At 41.5% G+C, this 22,723-nt stretch overlaps 1 protein-coding gene across 1 annotated transcript; it reads right to left on the minus strand.

The window, feature by feature from the left end:
- Positions 1-7,170: 7,170 nt before the first annotated feature.
- LOC132131735 (carcinoembryonic antigen-related cell adhesion molecule 1-like) lies at positions 7,171-20,956 on the minus strand. Its single transcript, XM_059543830.1, has 7 exons — positions 20,834-20,956; positions 20,390-20,716; positions 19,919-20,242; positions 19,329-19,658; positions 18,490-18,603; positions 18,355-18,392; positions 7,171-7,339 (listed from the first exon to the last, which is right to left on the minus strand). Exons 2-7 carry the CDS (start codon positions 20,694-20,696, stop codon positions 7,304-7,306), a joined length of 1,149 nt encoding a protein of 382 aa, XP_059399813.1. The 5' UTR covers positions 20,697-20,716; positions 20,834-20,956; the 3' UTR covers positions 7,171-7,303.
- Between the last annotated feature and the right edge of the window lie 1,767 nt (positions 20,957-22,723).

Here is a 22,723-nt window from a genome sequence, read left to right on the forward strand (position 1 = left end):
CTTTTTCTACTCTTCAAATTAAATGATTTACATCTGCTGTGTTCATGTTTCACTTAGTACTAAATGTTAATTTCATGGATTACAAAAGTAAATCCTCTCCATCATTTTCTAAGAAATAATAAAATTAAAAAATATTTTCTTCTGAACGAATAACTAAAAGTCATGGAAAGCCATAGTCAAAATGTATGGGAAACCTAAATAAAATTTAGTGAGCTTGGCTTGTCCCATATTAAAATTGATATAAATTGATATAAATATCCCATATTAAAATTATATAAAAATATATTGAGCAAAATAAATCTTGTACTTTCAAGCTGTAATTAATCATGCAACTTCATATACTCATTTTACCTTTCACCTTTAAACATTACATATTGATTTCATGCTTCCTAAACCAAAAAGAGCCTAAATCTGTGACTAAACCTCTTTGTGTTCATCAGGTGTGTTTGGTGATTCAGTGTCAGTGACAGAGGGAGATTCAATCACTTTACACACTGATCTTATGGAAATACATGAAGATGAAGACATAATGTGAAAATTTGCAGCTGAAAAGATCCTTGTAGCTATAGCAACAAAGGAAAGACTGGTAATGTGTCTACATATTATGTTGCTGATGAGAGACTCAGAGACAAACTGAAGCTGGACGATCAAACTGGATCTCTGACCATCACAAACATCACAACTGAACACTCTGGAGATTATAAACTAGAGATAAGTGGAGCAAAACTGACATCAAAAACGTTCAGTGTTTCTGTCTATAGTGCGTAAAGATGTAATTTGTCCAAATATACACATATTCTTGTTTTATTAAATTAATATTTTAGGTTCAAAACAAGTTATGTTTAAGTTTAACCCACGTCATTTGTGGCATTTGTGTGTGTTGATTTAATTTTTTTTTAATCTAAACTCATCCTTCAAATCAAGGTCACAGTGAGGCACTTACAATGGAAACCAGCAGTAGAGGCATTTTTAGTTCATAATGGGGAGGGGAGAGAGTAAGAGGGAGATTTGTAAAGAGACTGTTGAAAGAAAGATTGCTGAGACATTATCGAAGAGTAAAATGTCAAAGGAATGTAACTAGAAAAGAGGGGTAACATTAGGCAAGAGTTAGAACTTGCAATATTGGAAAAGCTTTGCAGCAATGGAGAGACATTAGAGAGAAAGAAAGTGGATGCTGAGTTTGCTTTGTTACGAGGCTCAGTACGTGAGTAACATTGGTTTTGCTATGTTTCATAGAACTAAGATATGCTGTTGTTTTAATAAAGAAGAAGAGGCACTGGTGAGCCTTCTTGACCAGGCTGGAGGTGTTTGTGGTCAAGGACAGGTCATCCAAGATAGTGGTTCCCATGAGCATGAAGCTGGAGACATGTTTAACAACCATCCTGTTAATGTGAATGGGGTCATGCAGTCCACAATGAGCTCCTTTGTCTCACTGGTGTTGAGTAGCAGGTTGTTGTCTGCAAACCATGCGGCAAGGTGCTGTACCTCTTCCCTGTAGGCAGTCTCATCTTTTTTTCTGATGAGGCCAATCACTGTGGTGTCATCTGCAAACTTGATGATGGAGTTGAAAGGGAGAAGAGGACTGGGCTCAGCACACAGCCCTGTGGTACGCCGGTGTTGAGTGTGATGATGGTGGAGCAGATGTGGCCTGACCTAACATGCTGAGTTCTGTTGGCCAGAAAGTCAATAATCTAGTTGCAGAGGGAGTTGTTAATGTCCAGGTCTCCAAGTTTGTAGTCATCTTTGAGGGAGTGACAGTGTTAAATGCTGAGCTGAAGTAAAAAAACAGCATCTATACATATGTATTGTTATTGTTCAAGTGTGTGAGTACTGACTGCAGCACTGTGCATACTGCATCCTTTTTGCTCCTATTGTTACAGTAGGCAAATTGGTGTAGGTCCAGTGTGGGTGGAAGGCAGTTCTTGAGATGTGCTAGGATCAATCACTCAAAGCACTTCATAACAATAGATGTAAGTGCTATGGAGCGGTAATCATTCAGGCACATTGTGATGGGACAATTTCAACATTACTCAACATCATGGTAATCAACATTATGCCATAAATGCTGTTTATTGAGGTTAACTTGTACTGACATCAGAATATTCCTTTAACTATTTACATATTTAAATGTTATAAATGTCATTTTAGAAATTGACATGACAGAAGCATTCACAGGCTCTAAACGCTACACCGAAAATAAGAATTGTTTCGATTTGTTCACATTTCTCTGCATTATCTAATGTTGTCCAGCTTGCCTCCCTGTTCCTAACATTACCAGGAGCTGATCCGTGCTGGTAACTGAGGAAATAATTCAACTTTGAGCTGTGGATCGCCAAATCGCCTTTCACTATGGATGAAGCGGAGTCCAGCCTGGGTTCGTCACATGTGGTTACCAGCAGCTCATCAGATGCTCCTCTGTAGAATCCACTGTTCTCAAGCTGGTTTCTGCTCACTCCAAGCCATGGCTCACTCAAGGCTAGGGTGTGTGATGCTATTTCATTGAGAAAGCGAAACTACTTTGTTTGGCCTTCCAAAAGAGGACATGACTAGACATCATGTTTATACATGTTTATAATGGGTTTTATGTTTATGTCTCGTAAGCCATTATAATGAATGCATAATGCATTATAACAAAAAAAAACGTATATGTTGTATCATCTCATGAATATTCATAAGAACAGTTTTAATATATTATAATATTGACTTATTTGTTGTTGTGGTGAGTGGGGCGGGGCCGAGAGCCTTGGGAACGGAACGAGGCCGGTGGAGTGATTGGAAATGAGCGACACCTGCTCGACCCACCGGTCTCTAGTCCCACGGAGGAGATGGAAGGATATAAAACAGGAGCGACGACAGTGAAGGGAGAGAGGACCTGGCCTTGGATTTATTTTGTGTTTTGATTTTGTTTGTGCGTGGCAGTCGTCCGTGAGGGGCTGCTGCGCTGTTTTGTGTTTATTTGATTATTAAAGTTTGATTTGATTGTCCGCTGGTTCCCACCTCCTTCTTCCCGAAGATTATGAAGTTTGTACAGCGTTACATTTATTATAGCTTTTAAGATTATATTTCTCATAGTTATAATGTATTATAAGTCCAATTTCTTGCCATTTTTCTGATGCTTCTTTACTTAAAGTGGTCAAAGACCACTTATAAGTAGTAATAATAATAATTTAAATAAAACATTTTCTCAAATAGTCATAATCAGGTATCAGATCAGTTGAATGTGTAATATGACACATATGCTTTGAACAATTTATATTGTAAATATATACAGTTATTATTTTGATGGAAACCTTTAAACAGCTCTGCACTGACTGCAACTACATATCAACTAGCTGTCATTAGAGTATTAGTATGTCTGCTAAATATATGCTAAAACCTTATTTTGATTCTCAACCTCAACTGATTATAAGTGTTTTTGCAAGTATGTTAGCTTATTCTATCATACTAAGATTCGACCATTCTTGATCACACTGATACTCTGATGAAAGTTAGTTGGCAAGTAGTTGCAAAGTTACTTATAGTCGATTGATTAAGGGGACTATCAAAATAAAATGTAACCATATAAAACATTGCTTTTTTTCAGTTGGAGTATTAAGCTCACATCAATTAATTAGCATTACCTCCACAGAAACACTCAAATAACATCAAGATCTAACCAATCACAAGCTGTAGTGAGATACCGTGCAGATCTTAGAACATTGCCAAGATATGATACAGCCCATTATACTGAAAATGAAGTAGATTTAATATGGTGTTCATTGAGTGTTATAAATAATCATACTCATAAACTTATAAACACAAATACGTAAGTATTATGACATATTATAATTTTGTTGATTATTCATGAGTTTATATAACACATTATACATTTTTATAATGCATTATACATTCATTATAATGACTTAAGAATACCTTTATATTTTAACTATTTAACTATTTCATGATAAACAAACTCACAGATTCCAGGCATTATGAGTAAACCAGATGTTTTTTGATGTACCAGATGTACACAGATCTGTTCCTTTCTGATTTTAAGAAAATAGTGTTTATGCATGCTTCAGTTTAAAGCACTTACTTCGTGGCAGACTTGAAGTTACAGAAAACAAATAAATGTATATAACATGTCTACAAATATTTAGCTCAGATCACAAGACACATGATTTTTGAGGTTGTGGTTCAGGTTTTTGTGAGGAGTTTGGCTAATTACAGTACAATACAGCCTCACCCCCAGGGGGCATGGGCATAGTGGATGCCAAGGCGATGGCATCCACTATCTAGTGGGCCAACCTCTGCTTGGAGACAGCCTTCCCCTTTTGCCGACCTCCAAAGCATACCAGGAGCTGCTCTGAGTTTCTAAAGCTTTGGGTGTGGTCCACATATATGCGAATCACTCTTACGGGACACAGCAACATCAAGCCTCTTCCAGGGGCAGTGCTTGCAGGTTCACCACCTGGTCTTGGAAGGGAGTGGTGGGAACCTTGGGCACATATCCATGCCAGGATATATCTCCGGGGGTCTTCTCTGTGAGAAAAACACAAATTCGTAAACAGACTCCACTTCAGAGCATAGGCCTGCCTCATGGAGGGGGCTATAGCCTGAGTGATAGTGTCTACCACCGCCAGTGGCAGATCACTTAGGTCTGCCGTTTCCCATCCAGAAGCCACACGTGGAGGCTCCAAATATCTGGATACAACCAATAGGACCTTTTCCTCGTCCTCCCTGACCTTGCACAGTGTCTGTGTGAGCAGGCTCACTGGGGGAAATGCATACTTGCGTAGAGCCCAAGGACAGCTGTGTTCCAGTGCATCCATGCGCAAGGGGGCCTGGGACAGGGAATAGTACAGCTGGCACTGGGAGGACTCGTGGGAAGCAAACAGGTCTAACGAATTGACTCTAGATCAGCTGGACCATCTGGGGATGGAGTCGGCATTCCCCAGGGAAAGTGAGCTGTCGTGAGAGCTGCACGATTGGGCTCCCCCGGGATGTGGATAGCACGCAGCGACTTGAGCCACTATGGATACCATAGTGCCATTACGCCATTACGACTATGGATACCATATGCCCCAGGAGCCTATGAAAGTGTTTCAGTGGTACCACTGTCCTGCCTCTGAAGGAACTGAAGTTCAGCATTGACTGAGCACACTCGCTTTTGAGACATGCCGTCATACTCAACGAGTCTAACTCCATAACGAGATAAGAGATTCTCTGCACAGGGGAGAGCTTGCTCTTCTCTCAGTTGACCTGAGGCCCCAACTGACTGAGGTGCCAAAGCACCAGGTCCCTGTGAATGCACAACTCCTCTCGGGACCAGGCCATGATGAACCAGTCATAGAGATTGTTGAGGATCCTGATGCCCACTTCCCAGAGTGGGGCAAGGGCGCCCAACGCGACCTTCGTGAAGACATGGGGGGACAGGGATAGCCCGAGGGGGAGGACTTTGTACTGTCATGCCTGACCCTCGAACGCAAACTGCAGGAGGATCGAGACATGAAAGAACGAGTCCTTTGGGTCTTTTTATGGAAATATCAATATTAACTGTGACTATGAAAAAGGTATTCTTCCTGGAACTAAGCTAATATGGGTTTAGAGGGTATTCATTTCATACTCTGAGACAGCGTTGAATGTAAAAACTATAAATTGTATTAAATTTATAAGTTACACGTACATCAAACTGGTAATCTCATAGTGGTATCATGTACTGTAATCTAATGTAGGCTATTTCAGTTATACCTGTTGAACCGTGAGAGATGTATTTGAAATATTAATAAAAATTAGATATTATATAATTTGGTAGAAAAACTGTGTGCAAAGATGAGTAGTGGAGATATTTATTATTCCAAATTTAAAAACTTATTTTAAATTTGCACCACAAACTAAAATTATGTTATAGGGAATACTGAACCGAAATGTAGAATTACATTTTTTTATTAAATTTAAAAATAAAGCTATGTAAACACTTGCATTTTTACTTGCAATTAGACACACAATTGTGGTCTTCATGCTCACATGAACACTTGGGCCAAATACGGGAAATACGTCATAGAAGTAGTCAAGTGCAAAGACCACAAGTACAGAATGGGTATTTGGACAAGGCATTTGCAAACTGAAGCTATGCAGGGTTGAGCCTGGTTGACCAAGACATCCTAATCTTATTTTTGTCCAGAAAAGTCACTCACCCAATGCTGGATGGAGTTGTACAGCTGCAGCTTACGTGATAAATTTTGAGGTTGTGTGGAGGGGTGTGTCTGAACTGAATTAGCTCCCTGATAAAGAGGTTGACTGGCAAAGTATTTTATTATGAAGATGCAAAAATACTAATATTATATGCATTTAAATACAAATTACATTTGATTTTGCCAAAGACTTTAAATGTTATTTCAAATATGTATACATGTATCTGAAATACAGCCCATTTATAGGCAACATAAGACAACATAACTGATTTTACACAAACTAAACAGATTTTTAATACCGTGTATGGAAAACAAACTCCTTATTTTCTTCTGCTGAGGTTTTTGTGAGGAGTTTGGCATATTACAGTGTTTTAGTTCTGACAGTACAGTCTTTCCTGAGAACTTTACAAAAATAAGCATAATACACTTCTAACTTCTGTAGGAAAATCTTAAGATTATAATGCACATTTTTATAATAAATGCATATTGTTGTTTTACCAATAAAAGTCATGTTAAATGAAAAATTCACCCAATTTTAATAAAGTACAGTGAATCTTGGGAACAACAGCACGCTGGTGTTTTCATCAGGGATCTTCCTGTGTAGAACTGTAAAGTTGCTAATACGAAAATTCTTTAATAAATCTGGACAAACTGAAAGAAAACTCAAGCACTCTTTGTACTATTTGAATTAATATTTTTCTCTGTTTCTTAATAAGAAACCAACATGTTGTTTGATTCTGTCTGTTTGTTTGTTTGTATTCTGATAGACCGTATGGCCTCCAAAACATTATGTTTTTAAAACTTCTTGAAACTTTCTGGTCAGGCTTTCTCAAACTTTAATCAATTAGTTGCTAATTTACGGTTTGTCTTTCTGAAGCAATTTTACATAATTAAAAAAAACAATTCAGGCTACATTTTTTTATTATTATTTGAAATTATAAAATTATAGCAAATTAGTTTGAATTTTAATTAGCTGAATTTTGTATCACTGGGATCAGCACTAAAGACAGAAATCTTGGTGTTGTGACACTATTGGTTTCCCAACTTTTCTTTATGTTCTTTTTAAATTAAAGTATCAAAATAATAAAGTTTCTGTGATGTCTCACGGGCAGCTTCAGGTTCAGTCAGATTCATTGGCAGGAGTCATCATCAGGGTCTTTTTCCATCTTCAAGAAAACAGATTTACTGACACACAAACACAAAAATGCTTAATGAGTGCTATCAAGTGTTTCTCTTCACATTGATTAAAAGAAACTATTCCAGAAGAATTTGAATATTTCTACAAAATATAGCTGACAAATAATAATAATTATAATAATAAAGGTTTATTATGACTTCTAATTTTGCATTTGAAAATCTGTATGAATCTTTCCTAAACCGCCTGCACATTTAAAATGCTTAAAGCAGTGGTCAGCAAACATCTATCAAAAACAGCAACAGTTACTCACAATCAGCGTATGTGAGCAGAGCAGTGTGATTTTAACTGGAGCGAGGAGAGGAAGTCAGAGCGTGGTTCTCTTACGAGAGTTCTCTCGTACTGCGTCTTAGCTAAGACGCAACGGGAAAAGTCTCTTTTCACGAAATACTGAAGCAAAAAATTAATTGGAACGTCTAAAAAATTAAATTAATTGAAAAATTAATTAATTAATTTTGAATTATTGTAAAGCGCATTTGCAGCAGCACACAGCCATAGGCGAGACGGCTCGCTCGCTCATTGGCTGCTCTGCGGCAACTGCACAAGCCTATCGAGCGCAGGCCGAAACGGGTGTGGCCTAGCCCTATAAAGGGAGCTAGAAAAGGCTGATTCACCTGATTTTTCATCTCTTCAGCGAAGTTCACACATCGTTGGATCACGAAGAAGCAAGCGCCGTCAGATAGCATCTCAGCGGGATGAGCTATTCCTGAAGCCGCTGGCCAACGCCGCCTTCCACTGCCGTTCCTGCTGCGCGTTCCGGCACCCATATCCTTTCAATTCTATTATATCCAACTGTTCTTTATGCGTGTGTGTGTGTTCGCCCTGCGACACACACTCGTAAAAGAGCTTGCGTCTTTTTTAAGATGCCTTCTTGCGGCTCGTGCAGAACCCCACTCAGCGAGGGAGACCGTTACTTCATCTGTGTCTCCTGCCTGGGTGAAGATCATGCAGCGCTCGCGCTCGCTGACGGCAGAGGCCCTCACTGCGAGCTGTTGCCAATGGTGACTCTGAGGACTCGCTTGGCCTTTTCTCTGAGCCTGCATTCTCCGCTGCGCTGAGGCGCATTAAAAAGCGCCGCTTCCAGCGGATTCCGGAACCGTCTTCAGCTCAACCGAGCTCGCCGGTTCGCCCTGCTTCACCGGCCTCCCCTGCATCGCTTCCCGATGGGCAGCGCCCGCTGTCTGCCGCCGCGTCGTCCGAGGAAGTAGATCTCAGGGCCGCGTCGGGGGAAGAGGACACATGCTCTCTGCTAGCTTCGGGCAGTGAGGGCTGGGCGAGCTCCGGGGATCTCGCGCCTTCTGCTCAGAAGCCCAGCAAACAAGCTGACATCGAGAAGGAGCCGAGGCGAGTGCTCACGCTGGCCGCGACGAGCCTCGGCCTCGAGTGGTCTGCACCAGCGCCCCCCCTCTCGTTCCCGGCTGGATGGTAGTTTCCTTTCGGATGAGCGTACTTCTCAAAGCCCGCCTCATTTCTTCCTGAGCTTCACGAAGAGTTGGCAAAGGCTTGGAACGCTCCATATTCAGCGCAAACTCGTTCGTCTGTCTCACTAGCATTCTCCACACTGGATGATGCTAAAAACAGGAACTACTAGTCACTTCCGCCGGTGGAACAGGCGATAACGACGCACCTTTGCCCGCCCTCTGCTGGATGGCGGACGAAAACGGTGTTGCCATCTAAAGCCTGCCGCATGACGTCATCTCTGCTCGCGCAAATCTTTTCTGCTGCTGGGCAGGCTGCGTCTGCACTACACACGATGGTTGCAGATATTCCAGGTTGATCTCCTCTGTAAACTGGACGAGATGGGACCTGAGGAGTGCTTCGCTACTAAATCCGCTGCACAAGCCATGGGACGAGTTATGGCTTCCGCTACGGTGGCTGAGAGGCATCTAGAGCTGACGCTCTCAGACATGGCAAGCGCTCCGGTTCTGCAGCGAGTCGTGCTAGACCGGCCTCGCAAAGCTCTCAGCCACACCCCCCGCCTGCTGCTGCTTCATCGAATCGCTGGTGTACGAGTTCTGCTGTGGCCGAGCTCTCACCCAAGCACGCCGCTGTTTCAGTTCCAGGAATTGTGACTGTCTCAGCGTTTTCTGCAACGCGCAAGCCTGCATAGTTGCCCGCTTGCCTGCACACAAAAGCCGTTATCACAACAGCGTCAGCAACGCAGCTCGAGACCCCGTTCTCGCTCTACCGGCCTCACCGTAATCCTCTGCCGTGGTCCCCGCGACACGGGCCGACGGCCGGTAGAGCGAGAACGGGGTCTCGAGCTGCGTTGCTGACGCTGTTGTGATAACGGCTACTGGATCTAAGACAGCTGAACAAAGCATTGGCGAAACGCAGTTTCAAAATGCTTACAACCAGGAGACTCCTCGCGCATATTCGCAAAGGAGACTGGTTCATGTCAATAGATCTGAAGGACGCGTATTTTCAAATACAGATAGCGTCACGTCACAGGCGATACTTGAGATTCACCTTCGAGGGCCAGACATACCAGTATACAGTCCTGCCGTTCGGCTAGTCCATGGCTCCTCGTACGTTTACAAGTGCATGGACGCAGCGCTCGCTCCTCTCAGACTCAGAGGCATGCGAGTGCTGAACTATTTGGACGACTGGCTGATTCTGGCTCAATCACGATCAGAGCTCGTGGAACACGGGGCCATTTTACTCGATCACCTTGAGAAACTTGGTCTCAGTGTCAACTGGACGAAGAGTTCGCTGAACCCCAGTCAGACTATACTGTTTTTGGGTATAGCTCTGGACTCACGTTCCATGACGGCGCGGCTGTCGCCACAGCACGCGTTGGGCATTCAGCGCGCAGTGAGCTCTCTCTGCGGCGCGACCTTCTCGCTCAGAGAATTTCAGAAGATGCTAGGTCTCATGGCCTCAGCATCTCCAGTTCTTCGGTGGGGCCTGCTCCGCATGCGCCCCCTGCAGTTCTGGCTGAGAGTGCGAGTACCGCGCGGAGCTTGGATATCCGGTCGGCTGCGTCTCAGGGTCAATCAGAGCTGTGTTACAGCCCTGAAACCCTGGACAGCGAACGACTGGTACCAATCAGGTGTAAGCCTGGGGACTTCCTCGAAAGTGAAGATGGTGTCGACAGACGCCTACACTTCGGGATGGGGAGCGCTGCTCGAGGGCAAACCATCCTTTGGCCTGTGGTCAGAACGGGAAAAGCTCCAACATATCAACTGTCTGGAAATGCTGGCAGTGGAGAACGCGCTGACGCGCTTTTGTCCCCAAATCAAAGGCCACCAGTGCACGTCTTAGTCCGTTCGGACAACATGCTTGTGGTGTCCTACATAAATCGCCATGGCGGTCTCAGGTCCCGAAACCTGTACAGGTTGGCAGAACGCCTCCTGGTTTGGGCTCAGCGCAACTTGCGCTAGCTGAGAGCAGTTCATGTGCCTGGGCTACAGAATCTGGGTCCAGACAGGCTGTCCAGAAACAACATTCCCACGGGCGAATGGTCTCTACACCCTAATGGATTGCATAGTCGATATAAAAAACTGGATGACGAGTAATTTCTTACTGCTAAATTCTGAAAAAACAGAGGTGTTAATTATAGGACCTAAAAACTCTGCTTGTAATAACCTAGAACACTGTCTAAGACTTGATGGTTGCTCTGTCAATTCTTAGTCATCAGTTAGGAACCTAGGTGTGCTATTTGATCGCAATTTTTCCTTAGAAAGCCACGTTTCTAGCATTTGTAAAACTGCATTTTTCCATCTCAAAAATATATCTAAATTACGGCCTATGCTCTCAATGTCAAATGCAGAAATGTTAATCCATGCATTTATGACCTCAAGGTTAGATTATTGTAATGCTTTATTGGGTGGTTGTTCTGCACGCTTAGTAAACAAACTACAGCTAGTCCAAAATGCAGCAGCAAGAGTTCTTACTAGAACCAGGAAGTATGACCATATTAGCCCGGTCCTGTCAACACTGCACTGGCTCCCTATCAAGCATCGCATAGATTTTAAAATATTGCTTATTACTTATAAAGCCCTGAATGGTTTAGCACCTCAGTATTTGAATGAGCTCCTTTTACATTATAATCCTCTACGTCCGCTACGTTCTAAAAACTCGGCAACTAGGCAATTTGATAATACCTAGAATATCAAAATCAACTGCAGGCGGCAGATCCTTTTCCTATTTGGCGCCCAAACTCTGGAATAACCTACCTAACATTGTTCGGGAGGCAGACACACTCTTGCAGTTTAAATCTAGATTAAAGACCCATCTCTTTAACCTGGCATACACATAACATACTAATATGCTTTTATTATCCAAATCCGTTAAAGGATTTTTAGGCTGCATTAATTAGGTAAACCGGAACCGGAAACACTTCCCATAACAACCTATGTACTTGCTACATCATTAGAAGAATGGCATCTAAGCTAATATTTGTCTGTTTCTCTCTTGTTCCGAGGTCACCGTGGCCACCAGATCCAGTCTGTGTCCAGATCAGAGGGTCACTGCAGTCACCCGGATCCAGTACGTATCCAGACCAGATGCTGGATCAGCACCTAGAAAGGACCTCTACATCCCTGAAAGACAGCGGAGACCAGGACAACTAGAGCCCCAGATACAGATCCCCTGTAAAGACCTTGTCTCAGAGGAGCACCAGGACAAGACCACAGGAAACATATTATTCTTCTGCACAATCTGACTTTGCTACAGCCTGGAATTGAACTACTGGTTTCGTCTGGTCAGAGGAGAACTGGCCCCCCAACTGAGCCTGGTTTCTCCCAAGGTTTTTTTCTCCATTCTGTCACCGATGGAGTTTTGGTTCCTTGCTGCTGTCGCCTCTGGCTTGCTTAGTTGGGGACACTTCATCTACAGCGATATCGTTGACTTGATTGCAAATAAATGCACAGACACTATTTAACTGAACAGAGATGACATAACTGAATCCAATGATGAACTGCCTTTAACTATCATTTTTGCATTATTGACACTGTTTTCCTAATGAATGTTGTTCAGTTGCTTTGACGCAATGTATTTTGTTTAAAGCGCTATATAAATAAAGGTGACATTGACATTGACACCCGCAGACAGTCCAGCTGTTGTGGGAGAGATTTGGCAGGGCGGAAGTGGACCTCTTCGCGTCCCACGAAAACGCTCACTGCCCCTTGTTCTTTTCCAAGAACGCAAGCGTGCTGTCACGGAGTTGGCCGTGCTGCCCGCTCTATGCTTTCCCCCCCGTCTCCCTCCTTCCGCAGGTGATAGAACGGGTGAGGTAAACGAGATGCTCAATACTGCTTGTAGCACCACTTTGGAAGAACCAACCATGGTTTCCAGATTTGATGCAGTTAGCAGACACTGCCCCGTGGCCAGTGCCGTTGAGGAGGGATCTCCTCTCACAGGCCTGGGGCTCGATTTGGCACCCTCAACCGGAGTTGTGGTCCCTGCATGTGTGGGCGCTCAACGGTTACCCGCTGATCTCTCAGTGGGAGTGCTAAATACCATCACTCAGGCTAGAGCTCCGTCGACACGATGGCTGTATGCCTCGAAGTGGTCGGTGTTCTCCAGCTGGTGCACAGCTCGGGGATGTTCACCCCTTAGTTGTGAGGTGACGGAGGTTCTCTCCTTCCTACAGGAGCTGTTGGATAAGGGCAGAGCCCCCTCCACGCTCAAAGTTTACGTGGCGGCTATCGCAGCGTTTTCTGAGACAGCGCTCAGTCAGTCAATAGAAAGGAACGATTTGGTCATCCGCTTCCTTAGAGGAGCTAGGAGGCTGAATCCTCCCCGACGTGCTTGGAGTTTGGGCCTAATGACTCAAGGGTCATACTCAAACCTAGGCACGGTTATGTGCCGAAATCCCTCAACACGCCGTTTCAGGCTCAGGTTATTGCCCTGTCTGCCCTGTTGGTGTCAGGAGAGGATGGAGACACGAGTCTTCTTTGCCCCGTTAGGGCTTTAAGAGCTTATGTGTCTCGCTCCGCTGTCTTTAGACAGACTGAGCAGCTGTTTGTCTCGTTCAGTGGACGTTCCAAAGGAATGGTTTCGAGACAGAGCCTATCCAGATTGATAGTTGACGCCATAGCGTTAGATTACGCTTCCAGGGGCCTTCAGTGCCCGCTGGGCGTCAGAGCACACTCCACAAGAGGCGTCGCCTCGTCGTGGGCGTGGTCTACTGGGATCTCCTTGCAGGATATATGTATGGCGGCAGGTTGGGCCTCGCCGTCTACATTTATCAGGTTCTATAACCTGGAGGTTCCCGCCCTGCAAGCAGGGCTGCGGTCGGTATAGTCGAATCAGGGCCCTGATTGGAACTCTGAGATCGCAAGCGTTATGCGCTGCCGACTGTTATATGGGCAGTATTGCGTAAGACCCGCATTAACACATTGGTCAGGACTTGCCTCAACTGTATGATGTCATATTGCCACGTCTACGGACACTGCTAGATATGGGACGGAGGGTCCCCCCCCCCCTCCTGTCCTGGACTCTCTGTGAGTCCCTCTGGTGACCGTGCACTGTAAATCCTGGGCGTTGCTTCCAGGTTTGTTGATGTGTGATCCCTGCGCGCACGGCGCTTTACATGGGGTTCCCGTAGCGTCTTAACTAAGACGCAGTACGAGATAACTCTCATAAGAGAACGTGCTCGGTTACTAACGTAACCTCGGTTTTCTCTAGAAGAGGGAACGAGTACTGCGTTCTCTGCCGTGCATACGATTCACTCTGGTTCGCTTCGGCGATTAAATAAATCAGGTGAGTCAGCCTTTTCGAACTCCCTTTATAGGGCTAGGCCACACCCGTTTCGGGCGGGAAGTGGCATGGAGGGCGCGAAGCGCTCGATAGGCTTGTGCAGTTGCCGCAGAGCAGCCAATGAGCGAGCGAGCTGTCTTGCCTATGGCTGTGTGCTGTTGCAAATGCGCTTTACAATAATTCAAAATTAAGGATAATTTTTTGCTTCAGTATTTCGTGAAAAGAGACTTTTCCTGTAGCGTCTTAGCTAAGACGCAGTACTCGTTCCCTCTTCTAGAGAGAACTGAGGTAACGTCAGTAACCGAGTACGTTTTCACTTGCTCCAAGAGCGCTCCATCACGAGTACAATTCATGCCAACAGACCATAATATAACTGCATATTTAGCAAGAATTCACGTCCTTCTAGATACTGAATATTTTCATCGGTAAACATAATTTAAACAAGTATTACAACACTTATTTATTTTATCTTACAGTGCTAATCTGTATCCGATTTCGAATGAGCAAAAATCTGTAAGAAATACATCGATCTGTAGGTAAAATAAACGGAATTGTGAACCTGGAGCAGCATGATTATTAAACGCTCAGAGTGCGGAGGGGAAATGGTTACACTCCACTCCTAGGGGTGTAAGAACATATCGATACACATATGGCAATATTTTGTTTGAAGATACTGATACTGATACTTTTTTGATGAATTTGGTGGTAATGCAAATGTAATGTTGACCAGCAGCACAAATGTTATAGTCTTCTGAAGCAATACTATACTTTTTGTGAATATTAGATTGAAATTTAAACCTTGATCAAATAATGAAAACAGCGCAGATGAAAAATAACAAACCTCAACTAATATCCCACAAGAATGATATCATTACATTATGTGTGATATAATAGTGTGCCACCATTTTGATTCAGACTGAATTGGCAGAGTGAATAACATCTTAAATTTCAGTTTGTCTATCATTCTTTCAAAGACTTTTTGCATTTTGTGTTGGTTCAGAAGAATACTAGTTATGTATTTTAAGTTCTGAGTGTAACGTTAGTTATATACTTAACTAATATAGATGGAAACAAAATTATCTTTTACATTTCTACTTGCACTTTGTCTTAAATTAATAGTCCACTAAAAAAATTTAATTCTGTCATGGTTTACTCACCCGGATATTGTTCCAAACCCATTTTGAATTAATTTTTTTCTTCTTCAAACAAAAGTATATATGTTGATATTCTTTCATCGTTTTTGTCTATCCATTGGAAGTCTAGGCAGTCTTTATTTTCAAGCTTCAAAAAGTTTTTAGTTTTGACACATAATAAAAAAACCCTTAGTTCAAGATTATCAGTTAATGTGTCATGAATCCGGTCTATGAACTTCTGTTAATTCACCACCAGAGGTCATCGAAGACCCACCCTAGCCCTAGGATTATTCTTTTGTCTTGCCCCCTATATACCTGTTTGCCAGTGTTTGACCCATGCCTGTTATGACCATGTCTCTGTCCAATAAAAGCTTGTATATGGACCACATGTCTCACATCTGTCACTCCGTTAAAGAATACTAGGCCTCACAAGGATCCAGCAGTTTCCAGAGGAAAATTTTTCAGGTATGGACACAACAAGAATATTGTTTGCCCTTAAGCAAGGCCAACAATCACTGGAAAACCATATAATAGATTTTTTTAGCCATCACTGACTATTTGAGATTTTCTGTGATGGCATAATTCAACCCCTTCAGTCTAAGATTAAACGCAAGGGTCCACGTTCATCACTGTCAATTGTCGGACTATGCTTTGTTGTGTGTTGGCTATTCATGTACTGTGGGTGTCGCAGAGGAGGAACGCGACAACGCACTCACTCATGTAATGGCAGCCGCACTATAGCACAAGCACAAAATGGTGGCAACCGCAGAGCTCGATTGCAAAATGGCATCCACAGTGGACCCTCAAGAGTCGGGTCAAGTCACAGTTGATCCTCACAAGTCAGGTAAAGTCGCAGCTGGTCTTCCAGAGTTGAGTCAGGTCACGGTCAATCTTCATGAGTCAAGGCAAGCCACAGCTGCTGATCTAGAGTCTCATCACATCTGAATGTCCAGAGCCTCGCCGTGTTACAGCTGATTTGCCAGAGCCTCACCGCGTCACAGCCGATCTGCCAGATCCTCGCCGCGTGACATCCGATCATCCAGAGTCTTATCTCATCCTGTCTGTTGCACCCAGATATTCAAGGTCAGTCTTTCGGTATCCCAGTCTTGTGTGTCCAGTGTGAATGATACAACGCTGGCATCTGCATGCAGAGCTGGTATTCCCAAACCCACTTACGTTAACCATCCTGTTCCTGAACTGATCCCCCTGTCTGAGGTGCTTCCCATTATAGGGGATTGCTTTTTGGTCTTTTTGGACTGCATACACCACCACAGAACCTCCTGAGGTAGTGGCGCTCGCTGCTGTGTTCCCCGATGCGATGGTTCCCTCTGCAGTTTCTCCAGAGGTGGTGGCACATGCTGCAGAACCTCCTGAAGTGGTGGGGCTCGCTTCAGCTCCTTGCGTGGTGGTGGTGCCCAGCAATTAACCTTTAGCTGGTTATATAGCGGGTGAAGGAATTGTTGTTGAACTCCCCCTGCTCCCGGATGGTACTGCTTTAGAACCTCAAGAGCTGGTCATGGCTCATGATGCGAATCCATCTGCGAATCCATATTGTTAGCTCATTGAAGACCCACACTTGCCCTAGGATTGTTCATGTGTCTTGACCCTATATACCTTGGCCCATGCCTGTTATGACCATGTCTCTTTCCAATAAAATCTTGCATATGGATCCGCACATCTCATGTCTCTGTCAGACATAATGTTTGTGCCTTCTTTAGAAGATTTGAATGAAAACACTATTCATATGGGTAAAAATGTATTTAAGCTTAATATTGATTGCCTAGAATTTCAATGGATTGACAAAATGGTGAGTTTAAAAAAAATTAAGTAGCTATATAGGTGTTAAGACTTCAACCTGATTTGAGTGAAATACACTTTAAAAGTTTAAATTGAGTTTACTCTAATAATAATCATCCATGCCACAATGATGCACTGTTTTCCCAGATTGCATGTTTGATGGCAGATGGAGTTTTCTGACAACAACTTTAATACCTTTTATGGACCCTGACACTGTTATTTACTTGGCAGTATATGGGACAATCACAGGCCTCCTTGATTGCATCCAAAATATCTGAAAATGTGTTCCAAAGATGAACAAAGCTTTTAAGGATTTGGAACAACATGGGGGTAAGTGATTAATGACAACATTTTCATTTTGGGGTGGAGTATCCCTGTAAGGTAATCTGTTTCCTCAAACGGTTTATCTAAAGCCATGTTTCCACCCCTGGAATTTTACCCAGGAACTAGGGACTGGTACTCAATTTGTTTCCACCGCAGGAACCAGGAATTAAATAAAGTTCTGGCTAAAAAATATGCCCCTCAGAAAGTCCCTGCTGGCGAGGTGGTACTTTTTCAAAGTTCCGGAACTTTTGGGGGTGGGACTTGGGTGCTAAACATGCTGATTGGTTGAGTCCACGCAGCATTGTGATTTCAACCACCATTTATTAGGATCATTTTCAAAATATTACTATTATTGTGTCATGAAATTTAATTTAAAAAGTATTTAAGGTGAGAATGTAGTTGTTTTAAACTCAAGTATGCGGTTTATTTATTAAGACAACGCCTATTTAAAAATGTGTTTGGCTGATTTCTGAGACGGTCAGCTCCACGCGATCAGCGGGAGCTCAGTGTTCATGAATCTGCCTAGAGCAGTCTTACCTTGGCTAGACCTTCTAAAATGTGACGCTGGCTCTGATGTCACTTTAGTGGTTAAACATAAAATATAATTCATTTTGGGTAAATCTAACAGGTTATCTTTGGTCTATATTCAATTTATCTATATGTTAAAACATATAGTCAGGAATATACAGAATATACAAAATATACAGTCAGGAAAATTGCAGTAGCCAAGGCGAGCTGACTGATGTTATCAATTACGCTGCTGTTTGCCGAACTACCGGACTTGTGTCGTCGCGGACATCACACTCCCGAGTCGAATGCACAAAGTCCGAACTACCGAGGATGCAAGTCCAAAATTTGCGTACTTTGTATTGAGAAACGTGCTCAGACCTACGTTACCAGACTATTTGCCTAATCTTCCCGGTACTTTAGACCGTGGTGGAAACGTAGAACGCAACAGGTCTGGGAGGAAAAAAGTTCCTGTGGAAACATAGCATAACTTGTCAGGTTTTACAGTGTAGTATCTTACCTGATTACTGAACTGCATCACCATGTCTGTAACATTGTCTGTAAAAAATAACAAACTCAATTAAACAGATACATTAATTTGGTCAATTAAGTATTTTCACATTTTCAATCTTTTCAATCTGTATGTCATACTCACTATGTTGTCCTGCTTGACGTTTGCGATAATAAATCACACCAGCAGCAACAACTGCAGCTACACCAACACATAGGACTACTAATCCTGCTACAGCGGCTGAAGACAGACCTGAATCTGAAACCGTGAAAGACAGATATTATTTTTTGAGTCACTAATCAATTTTAACACCATGTCTACACCAAAACGTTGTCACGTCAAACTCACACTAGACAAAACGATCGTTAAAAAATCCATCCAACCTTCATCTCAGAAGAAGTGCGAGTGCTTGCATCATTACAGGTTCTTCAATACATCACAAATAGAATGTAACATCAGTTTATTGTCTGAGATTTAACATCGAACCGCACCATGCAATGGAATCGCTTCTGATTTAGACACCATGTGACAATTTTGTCTGATGTTTTCTATTTTTATATTTTGGTCATCAGCAGTTAAAATAATTGCCAGAATAATTGCCTATTTTGGTAATAATAGCGTTTGAGGGGAAAATGTTAAATGGTGACAGAAAACACATCTATCGAGTTGAAGAAGAGACCTTTCATATTTATTTTGTCTGAAAATATTTAAGTCTGAAAAGTTAATTCAGGAAAACAACTTGAATCATAGGCCACATATCACATTCTTCCAATCAATGACACCGAAAATATGCAAATAAGGTCATTAAGCCAAGGCAAATTAAGGGCAGTGCGAAACGTGAAAAAAGATAACCCAAGAAAGGGCCCAGGTCCACTTTGTCAAACAGACTACAGTGTAAATATAAACATCTTGATTCAAATTTTTTAGACTGTTTTCTAAAACTGCTCAATGGGAAAGGAAACAAATGTCCAAATGATACTCACTAGGGACAGTGACACAGAAGCTCTTTATGATGCTGATTCTGCTGCTGCCTATCTGTAGATGATAAAGTCCAGAGTCTGTGTTTGTGATGTTTGTGATGGTCAGAGATCCAGTCTGATGATCCAGCTTCAGTCTGTCTCTGAATCTCTCATCACACTGATCATCTCTACAGATCTTACTCTGATCTCCAGTGATTTCAGCAATGAGAATGTCATTAAAATACCACGTCATCACATCATTTGGGCTTTTAGTTTCACCAGGATCTAAAGTGACAGATTCTCCCTCCTTCACTGACTTTCTCTTAATTTCATCTCGTTCAGCAGCAAGAACTTCTGTAACACAAACCAACAGGTGAAATAAAAATCAACTACAAACTAAATCCACAGCATAAAAGAATTGTGGATCTGAAAGATTTTCATGCTCTTTCTTGTCTTTCAGTCTAAAAAGCACAGTTGTCCATATTTTGTGCTTATAAACATACTTTTTTTTTCTTTTATCAACTTCTTTGGAATTTGAATCACTGAACAATCATCGAACAATGATTGGATTTAAAAATACAAAACTTGCTACAGTATATTAAGCAATGGCTCACCATAGACGGTAACACTGAAGATGCCGTCATTGATGTTGCTGACGCTGATGACTTGTTTATGATAAAGTCCAGAGTCTGTGTTTGTGATGTTCCTGATAGTCAGAGATCCAGTCTGATGATCCAGCTTCAGTCTGTCTCTGAATCTCTCATCACTATATTTACACTGAACATCTGTACAGATAAAACTGAGATCTTCTGTGATTTGAGCAATGCGAATGTCATTAAAATACCATCTTATTTCTTCTTGTTGGTTTGTTTTAACATCAGTGTATAGAGTGACTGAATCTCCTTCCATCACTGACACACTCGCAGCATCAACATAACCTGAAGAAATGAACATAACTATAAGCCAAAAAACATTATACAATGTCCTTTTCTACAAATCATAAAGAGACTACACATAGTGGATCAGACACCTACAAGATCAAAGATGACTGTATTTTGCAAGTTTCATCACTAAATAACACTCACCAGTGACATCAACAATAAAGCTCTTTATGATGTTGAATCGGATGGTGGTTATCAGCAGATAATAGAGTCCAGAGTCGGTGGTTCTGGTGTTTGTGATGGTCAGAGATCCAGTCATATGATTCAGTTTCAGTCTGCCTTTGAATCTGACATCCGCATATAAACACTGAACATCTGTACAGATAAAACTGAGATCTCCATTGATTTCAGCGATGCGAACGTCATTAAAGACCCATTTCATCAAATAATTAGTTTTTTTTACTACACCAGGATCTAATGTGACAGATTTTCCCTCCTTCACTGTCTTCATTTTCTGTCGTTGAGGAGCATCTAAACAACAAACCAACAGCTGCTGGAGGATCTTTTTGCTGAAAACGACAAACAAACTACACGACATGAAAGAACTGTGAATATTAAAGAGATCGTATAAGGAACATAATGACTCACAATAGACGGAAACATTGAAGAGCTGAAGAAGACTGCCGCTGCTGCTGTTGATCTGTAGTTTATAAAGTCCAGAGTCTGTGTTTGTGATGTTTGTGATGGTCAGAGATCCAGTCTGATGATCCAGCTTCAGTCTGTCTCTGAATCTCTCAGTTCCATAATTACACTGAACATCTGTACAGGTCTTACTGAGATAATCACTGATTGCAGCGATGTGAATGTCATTAAAATACCATCTAATCTCTTCTTGTTTAATTGTTTCAACATCAGTGTATAGAGTGACTGAATCTCCCTCTGTCACAGACACTGGCACTATTTCTGTATCAACATATGAAAAATAAAGAAATAAACAAGTTATTAATAAAGCCAGCAAATTTAATTTAATTTTCACCACATTAATTTAATACATTTAGTACACATATGTGGTCTTGTTTCATGAATACACTGTGTAAATTGAAAATAAGTTGGAGATTAAAAAATTATTTCAAAGATCCAAATGCACATTATTTTCCCCATATAGTGTTGATATGGCATATAGTAAAAACTGTCAATTTCGTTACCACCCCTTTTTAGGGAAAATGAACTAGATTTCCCATAGATTTACATACAAATTAGAGGCAAAAAGTAACCTCCTTACACAGCCTAGGCTAATTAAAATATCAAGTAGTTGTTGAATTTTGATGCCCCTTATTTCAAAATGTAGGAGAAATACGTATGTAATTTAGTTATGATAATTTCATTTATTCACTATAGGCTAGGCTACTATTTATGTAAATGTATTAATATAAATGTATTACATTATCATTGTCTCATTTTAGTTTTACTTTGGCTCTATTATATTTTTTCCAGTTTATATGAAAAGGTTCAAATAGCATGGATTAAAGTTCATATACAGAGTAAATCTGTTTTACTGAACAAGTTAAAATAAGTTTGAAAAAGTGGGAAGCTTGGTGGTGGTGAGGCTGAAGGCGTGTGACTGTGGTGCTGTAGTTCGTATGTTTAGCTTCCAACTTTGGGCACTTTTATTTAGGCTTTAAAATTCCTCAAAGTTATATTATTTTGTAAAGAGTTTCTTGATGGACAAAAAGTTTCATGAACTATGGTTGAATACATAGGGGAGAGCAGGGGCGAAAGTACCATTTTTCAGAAAAACATCATTTTAAAAGATAATGTTGTAGACAGAGATATATTTCTGCTGTGGTCAGTAACTCATAAGTGTGGTCTATCAATACCAGGTGCTATTTTGTAGAAATGTAGAAAGGCTTCAGTATAATTTCAATTTGAACATAAGTTGCACATTGTTACTTTTGACCCTGTCGGTTGGGACGAAAGTAACACACAGGTGGGTCAAAAGTGACACAACAATATAAGCTAGATTTATTTTCTGTTACTCTTATTTTTTATTAAGTATACCTGACTATGACCTTGTTAATATGTAACTGCAAACATATTCTGTCTTTTATTTTTGCAAAAAAAAAAATTAAATTACATATTTATATTTATATTTTTATTTTAAATTTAAGTTTCATTAAATGTCTCAAAACCCGACTGTACAAACTTTATTTTTTTATTTTTTTATTTCAGTGTATTTTTATAAAACATTTTTTCAACAGAATGAACAATATAATAATTAAATTACATTGGCATAATATAAATTCTAAACAATGTAACAGTAGGCCTATTCATGTTTCCATCCAGTTGTTTTTATACATAAATTCAAAATGTGCATTAAAACATCTGGAAACACTGCAAATTCATAGCTGTAGGTGTAAAAGCTAAGGTATGGCTAAAACCTAAATAGAACTAAGGTAAATGCGAGGTAGGAGCTGCCCAGATGTTCCTCTATGTCCAGAAAAGCTCTCTCATAAACCAGACCACTGTTTGTCTTTCTGA

Source organism: Carassius carassius, chromosome 48, assembly GCF_963082965.1.
Source record: "Carassius carassius chromosome 48, fCarCar2.1, whole genome shotgun sequence".
NCBI lineage: Eukaryota > Metazoa > Chordata > Actinopteri > Cypriniformes > Cyprinidae > Carassius > Carassius carassius.

Bases quoted from the DNA above. Each gene is read 5' to 3' on its own strand.
- LOC132131735 (XM_059543830.1), bottom strand. From the start codon at position 20,696: ATGAAGACAGTGAAGGAGGGAAAATCTGTCACATTAGATCCTGGTGTA. The intron at 20,243-20,389 runs GTGAGTGTTATT...TCATTTCTTCAG, and splicing joins CTTTATTGTTGATGTCACTG to GTTATGTTGATGCTGCGAGT. The intron at 7,340-18,354 runs GTAAGATACTAC...GTTTTCTTGAAG, and splicing joins TGATGCAGTTCAGTAATCAG to ATGGAAAAAGACCCTGATGA.